A 19,563-nucleotide genomic window follows, 5' to 3' on the forward strand; every position below is an offset into this window, starting at 1 on the left:
AAAAAATCTTACCTTTTTCACTTAATTTCCTTGAAAATTCATAATTTTTCTTTGATTTTCTCTCTAGGGTTTGGTTTTTATTTTCTCTCTCTTCTTGCTGGTTTGGCCGACCATGGGGTGGAAGATGGGCTGGTTTTTGTGCCTTTTAAAAAGGAAAAATAATAAATTAATAAATGCATGACACATGGCATCATGTCATTGGCCCGTTTTTTTAAAATTTTGACTTTTCATTTTTAATTTTCTACCACACCTTTATTCCATCTTTATCCATTCCTACCATAATTAAATTTCACAAATTTGACAAGTGTTGGTGGTGCAAAATTACCATTTTGCCCCCAGTATGGCAAAATTATCGTTTTGCCCCTATACTCTATAAATACCGGGAATTGAAAATTTCTCACTCCTCAAACTCCAATTATGTTCTAAATAATCTAAATAATTAATCTTGATCAATTGTTACCAAAATTTTTTTAAAAAAATTTACCCGTTTTGTCCTTAAATGACAAAATGACCGTTTTGTCCCTAATCGGTCAATTCTCCCAATTGACTCTAAACTGAACCTCGAACTCCGAATCACTGTTTTGAGAATTTCCTTAATTGTGAAATTTGAAATTTCATCTTAAAATTTCTATTTTAATTAGTTCGAGTTATAAATCAACTTAGTTGTACTTTTAAGTACAATACCGGCTTTTACCTATTTTACCGAGATATTCTAGTACACAGGCATGATGTCAACTATATGTATGGCCTGACAGATAATTTAGGGCTAGGCTTGACATTAAGTGTCTTCCCTCTAACGACTTAAACAATCTTTTATAAGTACGCTACCAAGTACCATTACATTGTTTAAAATGGGGATATTTCCACTTAAGGCACAACGGACTTAATCTTCTAGACAATTTTACCTTGTTATGGCCATATACAAAGGTTGGCTTATGACATCCTCCCCCATTTAATCTGTCGACGTCCTCATTGACTGGTCGGCTTAGAACTATTTGATCTTCTACTTGAAGGCGTGAAGGTTAACTTCTTTCTTCCAAGTGATTTCATCTGTTCCAAGACTTACCCATTTATCCAAAAACTCCTATGTTGGTCATCGAGAGACTAGCGTGGTCCTTTTTGCAAAAATCTCCTTTACTCGGTGATGTGATAGCGGCTTGGTGTTGATGGCGGCCCTCGTGGCTTGACTTTTTCTTGCATCTATTGGATTTGTATGGAATGGCTTCAGGATGTTGACGTGAAACTTTGGGTGTACCTTTATCTACTTTGGTGGATCAATCTTGTAGAGTTCTTCCCAACCTTGGTAGTGATTGTTACCAAGCCTTTATATTTCTGCAGTAGTCGTCGATCTCTCTTTTTTAGGAATCTGAATTATTTTAAGGTACCATTTTCACTGACATAAGGTCACACACCTTAAAGTGTTGCACTTTTTGACTTTTATTTTTCCATTTCTTCATGTGGTTAGAGGCTTTTTTCAGATAGACCTAAGCAATATCCATATTCTATCTCCATTCTTTAAAAAGTTAAAGGCTCGAGGGCTTTTGCTCTTCCCTTGATATGACTCCAAGGAGGTGTGGGGAAGTTTAGGTTGTTGTTCGACTACAACTTCGAAAGGGATTTTATTAATGGAGGAGCTTTCTTGTGAGTTGAAACATAGTTGGGCCACATCTAATAGAGTAGGCCAATTTTTCTAGTTTGCTTGTACAAAATGTCACAAATATTCCTCTAGTAATCTATTGAAGCGTTCTATTGGTCATCTATCTAGGGGTGATAATTGGAGGAGATGTTGGGTTCTAACCCTAACAGTTTGAAGAGCTTTTCCAAAAAAAAAAAAAACAGTAAACTTTAGATTCTTATCATTGATGATGCTTTACGGGACTTCCCAATATTTCACCAGATGTTTGAAAACCATATGCATTGTGTCTTCTACAGAGCCAAACTTTTAAATCAAGATGAACATAGCGTACGTCGAAAAATGATTTATTACCACCAAAATCGATGCCATATCTCCAACTTTGGTAAGTCTTACTATAAAATCATGGGAAATGTTTTTCCAAGGTCTAGTCGATACTAGTAGAGGTTCGAGCATTCCTTCTGACTTTTGTCTCTCTATTTTGTCCTATTGGAAAAAAAGGCATGTCTTTATATAATCCATCACATTTTACCACATATAAGGTTAACAGTAACTTTGTTTCAATAACACAATGGTCCCTTGCCAACCTAGATGTCCTACCTAAAGAGCATAATGGCATTTTCGCATCAACTTCTGTCCCATTTCTCCAACTTTTGGGAAAAATAGTCATGGTTTTCTTGTTAGTAAGAGTCCATTTTTCATCAAAAAATACTTTGACTTCTCCCTCTCCACTAATTTCATTATGGAAATGGCCTAAGGATTTCATTTCAAGTTCTTTTCAATAAGGATGTTTATGTCTGTGGTTTCTCTGCTTGTTGAGATTAGAGTTATCACCCTAAGAGCTATAAATTTGGCCTTCCTATTGAGGGTGTCTGCCACTTGGTTAGCCCTTCTAGCTTTATGCTTAAAGTAAAAATCAAAACTCAGCCAAGAACTCTTAGCATCTAGCTTGTTTGGCAGTGAGTTTTGGTTGTGTAAGGAAGTGATTGACTACGGTATTGCTGTCTTAACCATTAATTGAGACCCTAACAAGTATTGTCGTCATGCTTGTAAACAATGAATTACTGTTAAGAGTTTTTTTCCTTTCGTCATGTATCTCCTCTCAACTTTGTTCAGTTTTTTACTTTTTAAACCTAACCGGGTGTCCTTAGTGTAATAATACTCTTCTGAAGGCAAAGTTTAATCTATCTGTTTATACCTCGACAAACTTTTCAATATCTAGGAATGCCAAGACAAGGTTTGTCATCATCATTTTCTTCAAGTCTTTGAAAGCTTCTTTGCATTGAGGTGTTCAACACCACTTTTGTCCTTTTTCAGTAATTTTGTGAGTACCACTGTCCTTTTTAGCACCCTTCCACAAATCACCAATAATAGTTGGTTAGCTTTAAAAATGAGCAAAGTTCAATTGTATTCTTATGAGTTGCCCACTCCTTAATGGCCTTCACTTTTTGCACATCCATCTAAATGTGACCTTGTTCAATGATATGACTTAAGAATTAAATTCGGGTTTGCGCAAATGCACTCTTCTCTCTTTTCACATACAACTAGTTGTCTTATGTAACACCCCTGACTTTCAATGTTAAATGTGTATGATGGTTAAGCAGATAGAAAAGGTAATTTGAACGTTAAAAGGTTAATATATTTTGAGTTTAGATGTCAATGAAATTGAGGATATGCCTATGTTCATAGAATATGATTATGTATAAATGAGTAAGTGAAAGTTTTAATGATATTGTGCATACGTTTCGTACATAAATAAAGATATTGTGCATATGCTTGGCACACAAATGGTATAGTGCATTGTTTGGCACTTAAATGAGCATGGTGTGTGTGTGAACTATGTTATGTTTCCTTGACATGTTATGTGGCATAGAGCATGAATGAGTAATTGAAGTATATAATGAGTATATGCGATTGATATTAAGTGAATAAAGATGTACTGAGATGAGAATTTGAGTAAGAAATGAGATAGGAGTTTGGAATTTGAGCTAGAAAGCTATAAGTGTTGAAAATGTACATTCTAGACAATAAGTATCGATACATAAGCTTCATGTATTGATACATTGAATGTAGAAAGAACACGACAAGGGTATTTTGGTAATTAAGTATCGATACATTACCTAATGTATCAATATATTTGAAAAACATTATAATGAAGGCAATTTCTATTGATACATTGTCCCAATGTATTGATAGATTTGAAGAGAGGTACATTTTGGATGAAATCTATCAATACATGGTCCAAATGTATTGATAGATTTGAAGCAAAAAGCATTCTGTGGGAATTGTATCGATACATTGCCACATGTATCAATAGATTTATAGTTAACTCGGGGAAATGTATCGATACATTTTCAAATGTAGCGATACAAACATGTAGATTTGCAAAAAATATAAGACATTGGGTTGTCAGCCTATTTGCAACAAAAAGAGAAAATAAGAGCTTTCTCACCCTCTTTCAAAACCCTTATCCCCGTTAGTGAATTGGAGACTGAAATAAGGCATTTGGAGGCTAGAAAACTAATTTAAAGGTAGGATTAAAGCTTTTCATGGATTGATTTTCAAATTGAATGATTCAATAATTAAAAAGTCTATGTTTCAGCTTAGTGACTGGTGGAGTTTGAATGTGGCTAGAGAGTTGAAGTTTAAATGTGCCAAAGTGATGCTTAAGGTAAGGAATTTAGTTCAATGTTGAAGAATATGAGAGATTCAATTTGTACAATGAATACTAAAAAAATGTGCTATGTTGAAAAGTTGGGACTAATTCAAAAGACAAGATTTTGGCTTTGAAATTGAGATTATGATGTAAATGCTGATGATTATGCATTGTTAAATGTTAGATTTACCTTCGGAATAAGAATTCTACCCAATATTTGAATGGAAAATTGTTGAGCTAAAATTAAGGCCTTGTTAAGCTGAATTGTGCAAGTGCCGATAAAGGAACACTTGAAGTGTCAAAATGAGTAGGGAATTTATGAATTAAGAGCATAATGACTAGATGTGCATGTGTGCTTCCTATGTTAGCTTAAATGTTATACGATATGTTTATATGTTATGTACGTCTAGAGTTAGGATTCCTAAACAAGAAAATGTTTATGAAAGATGTGATATGCTTAGTGATAGTGTGCCTAGGCTAAATGATGATATGATGACTTGTACATGATAAATATGTCTAATGGTGTTATGTCTAGACTAGTGAATGCTATGAAAATCATATGATATGCCTAAAAGGATTGTGCCTAGGCTAAATGCAAAAACGTAAACCATGATGAGGAGGAAATGTAAGTCAATGGTTAGATGATCATGAATGATAATGATGAGTATGATTTGTCCATGGATGATTGAAGACAATGATGTGAATTGAGGATGAGTGTGTCGATATCCCTGTGACCATGTATATTCTGCTAACAAGGATAGTGGTTTTGTCTTGCCCGTGATTCTTGCTTGCTATGCGATGATGATACATTATGCCTACAGGGATGGTGGTTTTTCATTTCGCCCATGATTCATAATTAGTTATCTGAGATAGGAAATTTGTGTTTGTGTTAATTGTGGTGAGCCACATGTGGCATTATGTTAGAACCCATGGTTTGTAAGACCTAGAGCGAGAGGCCTACACATTGTGCAATATGAATTATGAATAAGGACTGTGCCGATTTATGATGAATGGACTTTCAATTATGTACATGGCAAAGTGAGGTGATATTAATTATGTGAGGCCGAAGGGCCATGATTACTATGGACATGATATAAGCATGAATGCCCATGTATTATGGTTCATTTGAGGATATGCATAAGGCTGTTAAGCCATGATTGTTTTGATTGAATATGACAAATACCCATATGTGGTTATAGGCATAAGGTCTTATAGATTTATTATGTTTTTTTTTAGGATGCTTTAGAGGTTTAAAGGCACTTAGAATTATACCGAGCTTAGAGATGACTAAAGCTCATTGAATTTGAATATGATTTGATGTGGACATATGGAATGTTACAGGCACGATGACCTAACTTAAGGATATGTGTTCCGTTCGAGGGATGAATTCTAGATGTTGATTTGATTTGAGGTTGAGTGGAGTCCCATGCCTTGTGACTTTGTGTGCTTACAAGGATGGTGGTAAACAGGAACAGTGGCACTAGTTCCACCTATGATTCCCACTTGCAATGTTTTGATGCCATTCGTTGAGATTACTTTGGGTGATGCCGACATCGAGAGATTACTTCGGTAGATGATCTGTTCTACGTTAGTTACTTTGGCACTGTGCATGATCTGTTCCCCACCCGTCGTTTTGGCACATGCGTGATCTGTTCTCAGCCCGTTGCTTTGGCACATGCGTGATCTGTTTCTCCATCCAGTGGCTTTGCCCTACGCGTAATTTGTTTCTTCGCTGGTAAGCCACTGTGCGTGATTGATGATGTCCAGGGCAAGACCACTCATTTGATTTTGTTTGACCATGATAACATGCATCGGGGATGGCATGATCTGATTTGAAATATGAGTATGTGGTGACCACTGTGAATGATATTTGATGAAATGTTTCGGAATAAGCAATCACATGTAAATGAGATGTGAGATTTGGCTCAACAACTAAGGTGTGCCTATGAAGCCTAGTTGGATGGTAACGACTTTAAAGGTAAGTCTTGATTTGATATGATGTGATGTGAGGACATGAAACTTGTGAATTGTGGATATGATACGCCGTTAAGATGTGATCTGATAAGACCTGATATGATGAGTTGTGCATGCAGGATATTAAAATGATCCTCGCACCTTTGAATTAGAGACGTTTAACTATGAAAGTGTTACAGCTAGATAGGCCTATGTATATTTTATATGTAAAATATTATGTTGTGATAGCATCCCCTCACTGTGTATTAAATGACTCACCCCTTTGTTGTACCATATGCAAATAAGAGAAGCTATGGGGCCACGTGGCAAGTGTCATTGATTGGACGGACATGTAATTGGCATTCGATAGGTCTCCCTCCCAACATGTCACTTTGCTGAGTCTGTGGGGGCTTTCCACCTTCCAGTTTGATTAGCTTGTGAAAGATATTAGGCACGACATGCCATATGAATTTGTGTATAAGGATTGTTATGTACAAACCCAATTTGATGGCCAATGTATGGCCTTATGTATAATTATACGGGTTGTGAGCCAGGGATAACGTAATATATTTGAAATTGTTATGAATATTTGATTATAAATCCCTTGGCATATGAGTTATATGGTTGTAAACTCTAAGGCTTGCTCGGGTCTAGAGGGCTTGCTTGTTGTGCTCGTGCACCGGTCACGGACCCTTGGATTTGGGTCGTGACAAATTCTTGATGTAATATAAGGGATCAAGGTTATCAATTCTTCTTCATTGCGAAGCATAATCTAATAATACTTTGAACTAATTAAAAAATTCATTGACAATGAATCTTTTATTTATTCTAACATGTCTATAAAAAATCAAATTGAGAAGCTTCAAGAACTTATAATTCGCCAATAAAACTCAGAGTTACTTGATAATAAAGTTGTTGGGTATAATAATGACTTGCAATCTGAGTTGGTAAATCTTGAAAAGGAGTTGAATGCTTTACGATGCAAGAAGAATAAGATTGAATCTTCTTTTAAAGAGAATGAAGAAGAGTTGCAAAGAAGGAAAGTTGATACTTTCAAGAATAATGAAAAGATAGTTTTCAAGTCTTCTCTTATTTATAGTGATTGAAGCCAAATCTTTAGAATTATTGAGACCATGTTGGAATCTTCTTGAGAAGAGCTGAAGAATTATAAGTGTAATTGTTGATTTGATTGCTTCCTTATTCATATAACTCTTGCTTATGATTTTTTTAAGAATTTAGACTTTTCAAAATTTCTTTCACATATTTTTAAATTAGCAATAAAATCAATCTTTTTTTATTGCTTTTATTTATTTGTGAAGAAATTGCAAAGATAATTCCATGAAACTTTTTTGACATTTTTGTATTTAAAAATTCTTTGATCACAAGTTAAATTTCAAAGAAATTCAACTTGCAATTGCAATTTGCTTCACTTGAGATTTAATGGCTTGAATCATACAAGTCAAAAAGAAGTAAAAACTTGACTTATTCTTCAATTATCCTCGTCTACTAGGTAGTGAAGTAAAAACTTGACTTATTCTTCAATTATCCTCGTCTACTAGGTAGTTTTATCATTGAAAAGATTTTAATCAACTTTAATCCAAGAGATTTTTTCTTTTGGGTTGACTAAGTTGCCTATGTACTTTCGAAATTGAAGGATCAAGTCATAACGTGTGTGTGTGTATGCCCTAACTTTTGCTTAAGTTGTCATTTACAAGATTTTCAATGTAGCAAGTTTTTTTTAAGAATAGTTTAAACTCTTACTTGATCTTTAAGCATAGTAGCACTTTAAGAACTTGCCATTGATTGGGCCAACCCTTACTTTATCTTGATCAACAATCTTATATGTATCATTGGTGTAACTTCATGAACAACATGAAAGGAACTTGTGGTCGATACGATATGAAGTCTTTATTGATCTTCTCGTAGCAAGAACTAAGTCTTCAACTTGGGATGATTGTGGTTTAACTTAATTGTTGAAAACTATGGATAATCGAGCTTGATAGCACTCTAGATGTTATTGCAACATTTTCTCATCCAATGCTTCGAGGTCTTTAAAACGTAGTCGCACATTATCTTTATTTGAAAGACCTTCTTGAATGAAAATTCTCAATGATGGAATTTGACATTCTAGTGAGAAAACAACTTCTACACCATAAATAAGCAAATAAAGAAACAATGTATAAAAGTGTTGATAGAGTAAAAACAAAAAAAAAAAAGAATTGTGAAACTCGTGTCAAGCTTATTTGCAAGAAAAAAAAACTAATGGTAAGTTCCTAAAAGGTTTTAATAATTTTCACAAGTCATTCAAATTAAATGAAATTAAAATGATTTAATGATGTGAAACTAGAGTAGAAAGAAATCTCAATGAAATATAAGTTTCAGTTCTTGCTTTTCTTATATAAAAGATTGTTTTTTTGTTCTCTCTTTAAAGTGACCTTATGCCTAAGGAATAAAAATATATACCATAAATCATAAAAAAGGCCTCCTACATTTATCATCATGACGATAACATGAGGCTTAATTATTGAAAAAAAGAAAAAGAGGAGAATAACACGAGGCTTAACCACGAAGACAAACCTGTTTGAACATGGTATTGATGCAACATTTAAGCATTTACTTTACCTCGATGGTATTGATGCAACATTTAAGCATTTGCTTTACCTCGATAATGACCTCCATAAAGTCAATGACATGTAAAAGAATCCAAAACCCTTTCCAACCCAACAACTCCACAGGAGTAAAATTATTCTCAGACATTTAGAAATACAGTATATGTATGAAGCCTCTGACAGTAAATTGTAAAGCTCACGCATGCAATCTTAGGTCCCCTAGGAGATGCTGATTACATAGCATAAATCATTAAACTAGATGTAAGGAGGAAATGATTTGAGATACTAATTAACTTTGAACTTTCGGCTAAAGAAGTGGGTTCTGACTAATGCCTAACAATTAAGCCCACATCAATTCTCAACAGCAGTCGGTGCATTTTATCAGCAACTCCAAAGTCAGGGCCTGTCTATGCTCTGTCTAATCATTTTCTACCATTTCATGACTGAATTGCTTCTCATTCTTGTCATTCCACTGCTAGCTTTCAGAGAGCAAAGTTTTTCCTTCTTCGCTTTTGATGACTCTGCGTCTTTCATTTGACCATCAACAAAAACCTTTAACAGCGTAGTCGTTACAACTTACAAACAGGAAATTTATGCTAATAAATATATCTTGAAGAATATGTAATTGAAAAGGAATATGCCAATTTAGCCAGATTGGTTTATTCCTTGGGGGAGCTTTTATATGAACTACAAGAAGAAACTTTATTCCTAGAAAAGGTAATAAAGATGTGAACAATCGATTCTTTAGACTTTTGAGAGCTAGGCAGAGTAGCATGGCATTCCATGCCACGCATGGCCCATGGGGTGCTAGCGAGTTCCCTTCTGGTGGCAACAGTGAGCAGCAGCCCATCACGAAGTTCTACAAAGTATTAATCAAGGCACAATCTAGTATTCCTGTCAAGATTATTGTAGCCTGTATGGAAAGAAAAAACAGAGGGAATTACGAAAGAAACTCCTCTCTTTTGTTCATATGCTGTTCTTAATACTTAGCTAGTCATGAGATAAAGCTATGACTTTGTTACATGAGGTCATTAACCAGCAGTCAAGACTCGAGTAGATATTTCCCACCCTCAGTCTGAAGATACCTGACTTGGAGCGATGGTTTCATGGAATCAGCTAATCACTCTTGGAGGAAGTTACACCAGCACTGCTTGCTTGAATCTCTGTCATCATTGAATCAGATCTAGCTGGAGTTTGGACTGATCAGTCATTGTGCGGGCAAATTATCTTGGTATTAATTTCAATACCCTGAATTTCAGAGGCCTATGCCAGAAATAAAAGGGGGGGAAATAGTACAGTATGTGTGCTACTGCCTAGCAAGTCCCTTAAAGTGACTTCTTCAAACGCCATGAATGAAAGGTAAATTTTCATATAAAATACATCCTCCCCCGTGGATGAGGAAACCTGAACAAATAACTTGCCCAAATCTATTGGAGGCCACAAGAGGACTCATGTTACCATGTTGCTACGCGAAACGAAAGAAGGATATTTATCTCATGATAAAGTTAGCTGAACCTGTTGGTCATCATGGTTAATGTACCTGGCCATAATGAATTCTAGAAAACCTACAAGTCCTTTTTCCTTTTTACAAACAAAGGAAGGTAACTGAGTCTGGAAACTGGGACTAGGTGGCTAAAGATATCATCTGGTTCTAAAAGCAAGCTGCTGCTTCAATTCAAGTTGGGCCTAAACTTGTACTGTTGAGGGGAAAAACAGAAAACATTAGTAAAATTTTGTTATTTTTCTCAACTGGATAATTCTCGGATAATACTACTTCAGGATAATGTCCGAGACTCAACAGCTTCCCAAGAAGCCGACTAGCCAAAACAGACCACATTTGTATATTGTCATGAGATAAAATTTATGGATCCAAAGTTTCAGTGCAACCTGAGAACTATCCAGAATTAAGAGAACTCCACAAATTTGGTTCTACGGCCAGACCCAATTGATTGCTAGTAAACAAGAAGTTCTCACCTGTCAGGCTAGCTAATGAAAAGAGAGCATTCATCAATGAGATTACTTGAGTATATATGTCTTATTTTAAGTGGATGGTAGCCGAAATAGTTGTAATTCCAAGTCATATTGCAGCGTATGATCTGAAGTTCTGAACTCAATTCACCGTTCCGGTCCGTTCATCAGTCGAAGAGTTTCTTGCTCAATAATTATCCAAAGAAGCAACAGTTTTTTTGAATTGAAGAAAATACTTGGCCAATTCAATAACAACAGAATCAACAAATACAAAAGAGCTTAAATTTTCCACGCATTAAGTTCAAGACTCAACAATAGAGTATGAAACAAACAAAATAAGACAAGACTACAATGGAGCGGAATAAGATATGTAGGATAATCCTACAACATCATTAATCAAATTATATATGACCAGTGAGGGCCACATTAATCATCAACCGAGATACAAGTGAACCTTGATGGCAAGCAAGAAGACACAAATGAGGCCAAAATACAGCAGGGAATGGACCAGAATCGAAGCACCACTTGTCTTAAAGTTGCCAAAGTCCACACACCTGAGGTGCCCTGGCACCTGAAACAGCAGCCCCGGTGTTAGCAGCACGAACAGCACCACTGCAACAAAAACAGGGCCCCAATCCGACATTGTTTCTCTTTTTCTTTTTTTTTTCTTTGGAGGGGGACGGGTAGAGGGAGAGAGGGTCTCTGACTGCCAACTTGGGAGAGATGCAGTGGAAGTGATTGGTGGAGCTGATTAATGGAGTCCTGAGACAAGTACATATATATGCAAAGAAAAAGTCGAGGGGATACAAAGACAGAGAGTGTGGAGAGTAGTGTGGGGCGGAGGTTAGGAGATGAAGTCATTTGGATTCACTGCCGCCGTCCCATTTTTTGCACTGCTGGGTTCCCTCTTCCCTGCTGTAGCATATGACAACTGGCACCAGAATAACTTGCTCCCCATGCTTACACTAGCGTACTAATTCTGTTGGTATACCCAAAATTGAGGTAGTATGAAACTTTTTTAACTTTTTGATATCAGTGGGCTAATGCAGCATCCGCAGAGAATATGTGATGTCCAAGCAAATTTAAAGAAACACAAGTAAAGGATCCACCTGTTATTGGTGTTGGAATACGAGTCCACGCATGGAGATCCAAACTCCTTAATACATCTACATGAATTATAGGAAAAGGTTTTTTACATGAGCATACACTTTATTGTAGTAGAAATTTGTTGTAAAAATATGATATTAAAATCATTTATAAATATTATTTAAATATTTAATTTATTAGTTAATACATAATTTCTTAAATTAAAATAAAGAGTTCGAATCTCTTTCTCTTTATTAAAAAAAATCACTTATGAATGAAGAGAAAAATCCAAAATCAATTTTGAAAATTAAAACTTTGATTCTCTCACATGGTTCCATTTTAGAGCATGAAATTTATATGGTTAAAGTCCTCGTCTGACATCTCATAAGCTTTCCATGAATATATTATTCGCATTATTTAGATGTGTGATTAATAAGAACTAAGGATTTACAATTTCGGGAACTAAACTGAAAATTTAGAAAAATTTATAGTGAAAATTATGAAAAATAACCTTTGTAGTAAGGTCATTTAAAAAATGACCATTTATATAATTTTAACTGTTTTTAGCTAATTTTTTGGTAAGACTTGACAAGAATACCCTTTAAACCAATTAATCCAAATGAAAGTGCGTCTCGGTTTCTTTCTTTTTGCTCTCCCGCCATTTAGCTAAAAATTTCAAAATTAAATCTCGATTTAGCTATCCCTCCATCCAGCTCTCCAATGGCATCTAGGTATATATCTCGCCGTCTAGCTCTCCAATGCCATCGAGATTTATATCGACAGCCAACTTTCTCACGATCCCAAAGTGTAGAGATGACATTAAGGTATTTGTTATGAGTTCTTGAGTTTATTTAGGTTTATTCATAGAACGCAAAAGTTGATGGGTAAATTATATGAGTTTGAAAACTTAAATCTGGCTGGCAGTAGCGAAATCAATTAGTTTATAGGCGATGCGTGAATATTTGTTAGGCATTGAGTCACTGGATATTAGGGTGTGTGACTAGATATTAGGAATCAAACCTATTTATTTGGCATTAGGTGCCTAAATATTACGTGACTGAATATTTGTTGAACATTGCGTGACTTATTTATAGGCATTACGTGACTGAATATTTATTGAGCATTGCGTGACTTTATCTACCTAATGCTGAAGGTGATTATCTACTGATTCAGCCCCCTTAATAGCAAATTCTATAAAATTAGAAGAGAAATAGACTAAAGCTATTTGGTAAATTGTTTAACAAAATAAATTATATAAGTTGTAATTTCGGTTAAAATTACCATAAAGGATATTGAATGTCATCTTCAATCACTTAATAAGCTATAACGAAATGCTTGAAGTTTATTTATAATTTCAGATATTAAAATCAAAGAAATCAATAAAGAAACGAAATAATTTTCAGACTTGTATAGTAGCAATAGTATTAGATTTTGGTTGATCTACCACGCAATCGGACCATGATGCTTAAATTTCAAAAAAAGAAGAGAAAAGAGGAAACGATGTATGTAACATTAAAATCCTTTTGATTAGTGAAAAAGAGAGAAAACCTTTAAGGTGCTTTTTATTAAGAATTTCTCGAAAAATGATGTTTGGCCTGGCTTTTGCTTTTAAGAGATAGATAAGATGAAACGCCAGGCCGAACAGGTACTTAATAACCAATTCAGCCCCCCTTCATTGCACTTATATGGGTGTAGAAAATGAAGAGTCAACATTCATGCCTATAAATAAAGGGAACCATTAACCATTTGAATCAAATTCAATTATCTTAATCAATCTCAGATTATTGTAAAATGGCCTCTAGAGATCCAAGAGTCGATAATGGGGAAGAGGTAGCCTTCGAAGAGGAAGAGATGCCTCTAAGGAAGAAGTTAGAGATATTCCAGCAAGAAATGCACACCCTCATCAACAAGCTGATGGCCAGGACTTTCGAACTGGAGGCTGACATCCTAGGCAACAACAAGATTCTCTGCGAGATATATGAAATAGTAGATGAACTTAGGAAGAAATGAACTACGGTTCATTTTTTTGTATCATCTCCTTTTATTTTCGAGAATCTAATTAATAAAATTTTAAGAATTTTCATTGAGCAGATATTTTCTTATGTCTTTTCTTATTTTTATTTTCTTCGTTTAAGTTATATTATGCTAAATAACTTCGTGAGTAGATGTTAGGCATTATGTGACCTATTATTAGGTATTGGGAGATTGGGTTATACGCGACGCGTGAATTGTGCAATGCATATCTTCTGTTGAGATATTGTGTGAGTGGTTTGTATGTAGATGGAATAGAGTACATATGGTGACGTGTTGTTATGTATTGCGTGACGTTGGGCTAGCACGTGATTGGTTATGTTGGTATAATGTGAGTGGATATTAGGCATCGACTGACTTATCATTGTGCATGACTTGTGCAATTCACCTCTTGTTTTGAGGCTTATTATTATTAGGCATTGAGTGACTTATTCTTAGGTGTTGCGAGCCTGACAGTGCGTGACTGACTTATGCAATTCATGTCTTGTTTTGAGGCTTTGGTTCAGTAGTTTTTTAGGCATCGCGTGATTGGTTTTTATATATTGCGTGACCTGTTGCTATGTATTTCGAGACTGGTGGCGCGTGACTTGTGCAATTCACTTCTTATTTTAGGGCTTTTGATCACTAGATTTTAGGCATTGCATGAATGTGCATTAGACATTGCGACACTTAATTTTTGTTAAATTTCAATAGCCGGTCAAATGTGACTTAGGCATTACGTAAGTGGTTTCTATGCATTAAGGGGCAATTTTCGATAAATTGACTGATTGTGAAACTTATTTTCTATTAAATTTCAGTGACTTGCCAAATGTGAAGCTTATGATTACATACGGTGGTCATTGGGTCGATGACACTTACAAGGGTGGTGAGACACGAGTGAGGGGTGTTGGGAGTGATTTGTCATTTTTGGGCCTAGTGAAGTTAGTTGAAGAGGTTGTTAGGGTCAACTCATATAATAATGAAATCGAGCTACATGCATCGCTCAGTCATGCCGTAGGGGTTTTGCGCACAATTATCAGGGATGATGAAGATGTAGCAAGTATTCTGCGAGATGAAAGGGCAATTGTTGTGTTTGCGACAGTTAAGGTAGGAAATGCAAACGATATTCCACATGAACACAGTATCCAACATAGTAATCACCTACAACAGAATGTTAATTATTTTGACATACCACACCATGCATTTCCTAACAAACAACCATGGCAATCACGTTTGACGTATCCTCATGAGTTTGAGTAGTCCGGCACACACATGAGGTGTCTGCAAATGATGTCTGCACAATTTCGATTGGAATGTGCATCGAACAAAATACTTGGTACTTTGCAACAAACACAACTGTCGCTCAGAAATGCAATGGGTCCATTGTCATTCATAAACGACACTGTGATGGTTGTGAGTGATGACGATGCATCTAATCAAATTGAAGATGATGTTGAAAAGGACGACACGGTGGATTGGAACGATGAGTTACATGATGACTGTGAAGATGATTATGTTAGCGGACATGAAGACTGTTCAGAGGACAACAAGGTTGAGCACACCGACATTCCTAATTACAATAATGTAGATGGTAGTACAGGTCATACCACAATTGTTGTGTTAAAAGAGGTTGAGTTGGATGACCATGCCACAATTGTTGAATTAGATGATGTTGAGGGTGTCGACCCTATTTACGAGAAAGCCATCGCACTTGAGAACGACATTCATTTGCCTGATGACAGGGATCAAGAGAGGGTAAATACAGGGGTATCTCGTCAATGGATTATTCCCGAGGTAGATATGATATCCTTCCAAACAGTTGGGAGTGAGAAATCCAAATCAATGGACGACCACTTATATCGTGGAAAAGTGTTTCCATTGAAGGCCGAATTGAAATGAGCTTTAAGCATGTTGACACTAAAAGAGCATTTTGAGGTTAGAGTTAAAAAGTTATGTCACGCTCATTTTGAGGTTGGTTGTAAGGAGAAGGCATGCAAGTTTACTTTGTGTGCAACGAAGTTGCCTGAGGGAGAATATTGGCAACTTCGGATGTTCTAGAAGGTACACACGTGTACTATTGATGATTTACAATGTGGGTACCGAACTGCGAGTGCGAGGTTAATTGGTGAGCTTATCTTCACCAGGGTGCAAGGAAATTATGTAACCCCATTGAGACCAAAGGAAATAATGGAAGAGATGAATCACAAGTGGGGATTGCAATGCCTATATGATAAGGCCTGGCAAGCAAAGGAGTATGCGGAGAGTCTTGTGTTTCGTCCCTCGGAAGAGTCATTCCAACTTCTTCCCTCGTATTTCCATATGTTCGAATGTGAAAATCTCGGTACTATCACGTGTGTCACTACAAATGGGGAACAACGATTCAAATATTGTTTCTGGGCGTTCGGGTCATGTATTCGGGATTTCAGTGCTATAATGCGGCTTGTAGTCGCTATCGATACCATACATCTGAAAGGTAGATTCAAGGGTATTCTGTTTGTAGTGGTATGCAAAGATGCGAATGAGCAGATATATCCAGTTGCATTTGGCATTGGCCACGTCGAAGACAAAGAGTCTTGGTCGTGGTTTTTTAACCAATTGCGTCGTGCGATTGGTTGTCCTAAAAATGCAATGTTCATATTTGATCAGGATCTTGGCATTAAGAATGCAGTTGAGAAACTGTACAAGGACGCTTATCACGGTCTATGCAATTACCACTTAGGGAAAAACGTTAAAAACAGGTTCAAGCGCAAAGATGTTACCGTGATTTTCACCTTGGCCACCAAGTGCTATAGGCTCGCCGATTTTAACAAACATATGAATAAGCTGACACAGCTTTGCAAACCTACTTATGACAGCCTTATGAGATTAGGCCTTGAGAGATGGGCACATGCACGGTCACCAGTAAGGCAATACAAGCTAATGACATCCAACATTGCGGAGTGTATTAACTCCTGCTTGAGGCATGCAAGAAAAATGCCAATAACGGTGTTGATTGAGTGCATCAAAGGCATGTTTCAACGTTGATTCCATGACCGGCACAATGAGGCATTGAATTTGACCATGCCCCTCAGTTCTTAGGCTACCGATCTGTTGAACAGACGGTTCAATGAAGCATGTCACTTTTCCATACAACCAATCGATCGGGTGGAGTTTCAAGTTATAGATGGGACTAAGGATAGAATGGTCAACCTCTCCACCAAGACGTGTTCATGCAGTGAGTTCCAGACCGATTTATTCCCCTGCACACATGCTGTGACGACAATAAGGTATGAATAATCATGTTTTGTTATTTTATGCATGATGAATTGAATTTTTACATTTTTCGCCAACTATGATTTCATTACCTTGGCAGTAAGTGCAAACGTCCAACCATTGAATTCTACTTAGACTATTACAAGACTCGGTCTTGGGTGGAGGGATATGCGGTTCCCATTCGCCCAATTGGGCATCCCAGTGAGTGGGACATCCCCCATGACATTCAACAAATTGTTGTTTTGCCACCAAGTTGGCGAGGTCAAGAGGGAAGACCTAGGAGGAAAAAGATTCCATCAACTAAGGAAGGCATTGGATGACATAGATGTTCATAATGCAAAAGGTATGGTTATAATAGACAAAATTGTTGGACTCCATTTGCAGCTCCATCGATAAACGAGAAACATCATCTACTCAGCGGACGACTCGACGACGACGACCCAAGGCATGTCCAATTTACAAACAACCCGGACACACACGAAACCGCTATTGAATGCGGATTACAAACTCTGATAACGTTATAGGTGTCGTACCTGAAGATAGTGGCCTTTCAAACGTCAGTTGTTAGGGATTGTTTAAAACTGGCCATTGATATTTGCATTGAATAATACTATTTGAACTTGAGTTTGACAAAGTCTAGTGATAATACTCTGACGAGTACAAAGAAAAAAATTGAGTGGTGTGATTAGAGGAGAAGCAAATCTAAAACACAAGAAGTTGCAACAACTATGACCAATACAATGAAGCAAAATGACTGGTGTGATTGGGGGACAAGCAAATCTAAAACACAAGATGTTGTAGCAACTGTAACCAGTACAGTGAAGCAAAATGAGTAGTGTGACTGGGGGATAAGTAAATCTAAAACACAAGATGTTGCAGTAGCTGTGACCAGTATAATGAAGCAAACTGAGTGGGGTGATTGGGGGACAAGCAAATCTAAAACACAAGATATTATAGCAGCTATGACTAGTAAAACAAAAACTGAGTGGGGTGATTAGGGGAAAAGCAAATCTAAAACACAATATGTCTCTTTAAAAATGGATGGAACTTGTATGAAAGAGCAAATTGAACTATTTGGTTGGGGAATGAAAAAGTATGATACACAAGATGTCCCCATAGAAGAGAAAAACTTCAAGTCCAATGGTGGGGAAGTTGGAACTAGTTGGGGAACAATGGAAAAAGAATATGAAAAACCTGATGCTAGTGATGCACTACCACGGTTTGGTTGGGGAACACAAGACGTCATTCTTACAAAAACCTTGGATGATTCTTCCAAATCTAGTGGCTGTGAACAACAAAAGTCACCAGAATGTTAGGAAAGTTAGGGTTCCCTTGATGAGTCAAATCAACCAGCAAGTTCAAATGGCTGGGATACACCAAATGGTTTGGGTAGCACTCAAAGTGAAAAATAGCATCACTCACGCGACAGTATAGGGGCTCACGTCATTGGGCTTTAGATGCTAGTAAAAAGAATCGTCTTGTGAAGTCAACTCAAGTGATGAATGATGATTCCAGTATGACTGTAATGTACACTGCTACAAGACAAAGATTAGACATGTTTACTTCTAAGTAACAAGATATTCTCTCAAATGTTGAGCCACTAATACAGTCAATCAGAAAAATAATGCACCAGTCTAGGTAAATTTCTCTTACATTTGCTCTTGATTTCTATGTCAATAAAGGTTTTCAATTGCCTCACAAGTTGGAAGCAATTTCTTTGTGCTGTTACTTTTCCCATGTCTAGTTGACATGGACCTGCATGAGTCAGGAAATTCTTGTTAATTAGATACTTTATTCTGCTTTGAAGACTTGAGAAATTTGCACATCCAATATTTGGTACCGATTATTGTAGAATTTTCATGATTCTTTTAAGCTGCAACATTTTCTCAAGTTTGTTAGATACGAATGTTTCAAAGCAAATACTTCCATTTATTTAGCCCATTGTGGGATCATCAAATTCATTGTATTCCTTCATAATTTTTTTTCTTTATAAACAATTAAATTAAAGCACAAAATATTTAATAATATTTACCTGATTGATTTTCGCATCGTGCTTCATATTTTTGCCTAGAAAATTATGTATAATAATAGCATTATTTGGATAGCTAGAGTAGAAGGGTTTAGGGTTTTATAGTACTTGCTTTTATGGTACTTGTTCTTAATGTGGACCGTTGTAATAAAAAAAAACATAAAGGGCATAAGATAAACAAAAGACAATCAATCAAGCGAAACAAACTCACATAAAAGTATGGCAAGCAGCAATAGTTCAATGTACCCGATACATCAAAGATACAAAAATTTGTAAATACAACCAAAATCTAATGCACAGGTAGCCATGGAATCGAACAGTCCAAAAACTCAGTAGAACAAACGTATGCAGAGAGAATTCATGATGG

The 19,563-nt window shown here is 36.3% G+C and overlaps 2 protein-coding genes and 1 long non-coding RNA gene across 3 annotated transcripts in view; 1 reads left to right on the forward strand and 2 right to left on the reverse strand.

Annotated features, from left to right (window-relative positions):
• The window catches only part of LOC108660964, a 2,486-nt gene extending 2,434 nt beyond the window's left edge, over positions 1–52 (reverse strand). Inside the window, exon 1 of the long non-coding RNA XR_001926764.1 lies at positions 13–52. This is a non-coding gene — a long non-coding RNA (uncharacterized LOC108660964). The remainder of the gene's footprint in view (positions 1–12) is intronic.
• LOC18608967 lies at positions 11,043–11,807 on the reverse strand. The gene has a single exon (XM_007043898.2). The coding sequence runs from the start codon at positions 11,460–11,462 to the stop codon at positions 11,253–11,255; it is 210 nt and encodes a 69-aa protein (XP_007043960.1). The 5' UTR covers positions 11,463–11,807; the 3' UTR covers positions 11,043–11,252.
• LOC108660656 lies at positions 16,103–16,939 on the forward strand. The gene has a single exon (XM_018114908.1). It carries the CDS (start codon positions 16,103–16,105, stop codon positions 16,937–16,939), a length of 837 nt encoding a protein of 278 aa, XP_017970397.1.

This window comes from Theobroma cacao, chromosome 2 (genome assembly GCF_000208745.1).
Source record: "Theobroma cacao cultivar B97-61/B2 chromosome 2, Criollo_cocoa_genome_V2, whole genome shotgun sequence".
Taxonomy (NCBI): Eukaryota; Viridiplantae; Streptophyta; class Magnoliopsida; order Malvales; family Malvaceae; genus Theobroma; species Theobroma cacao.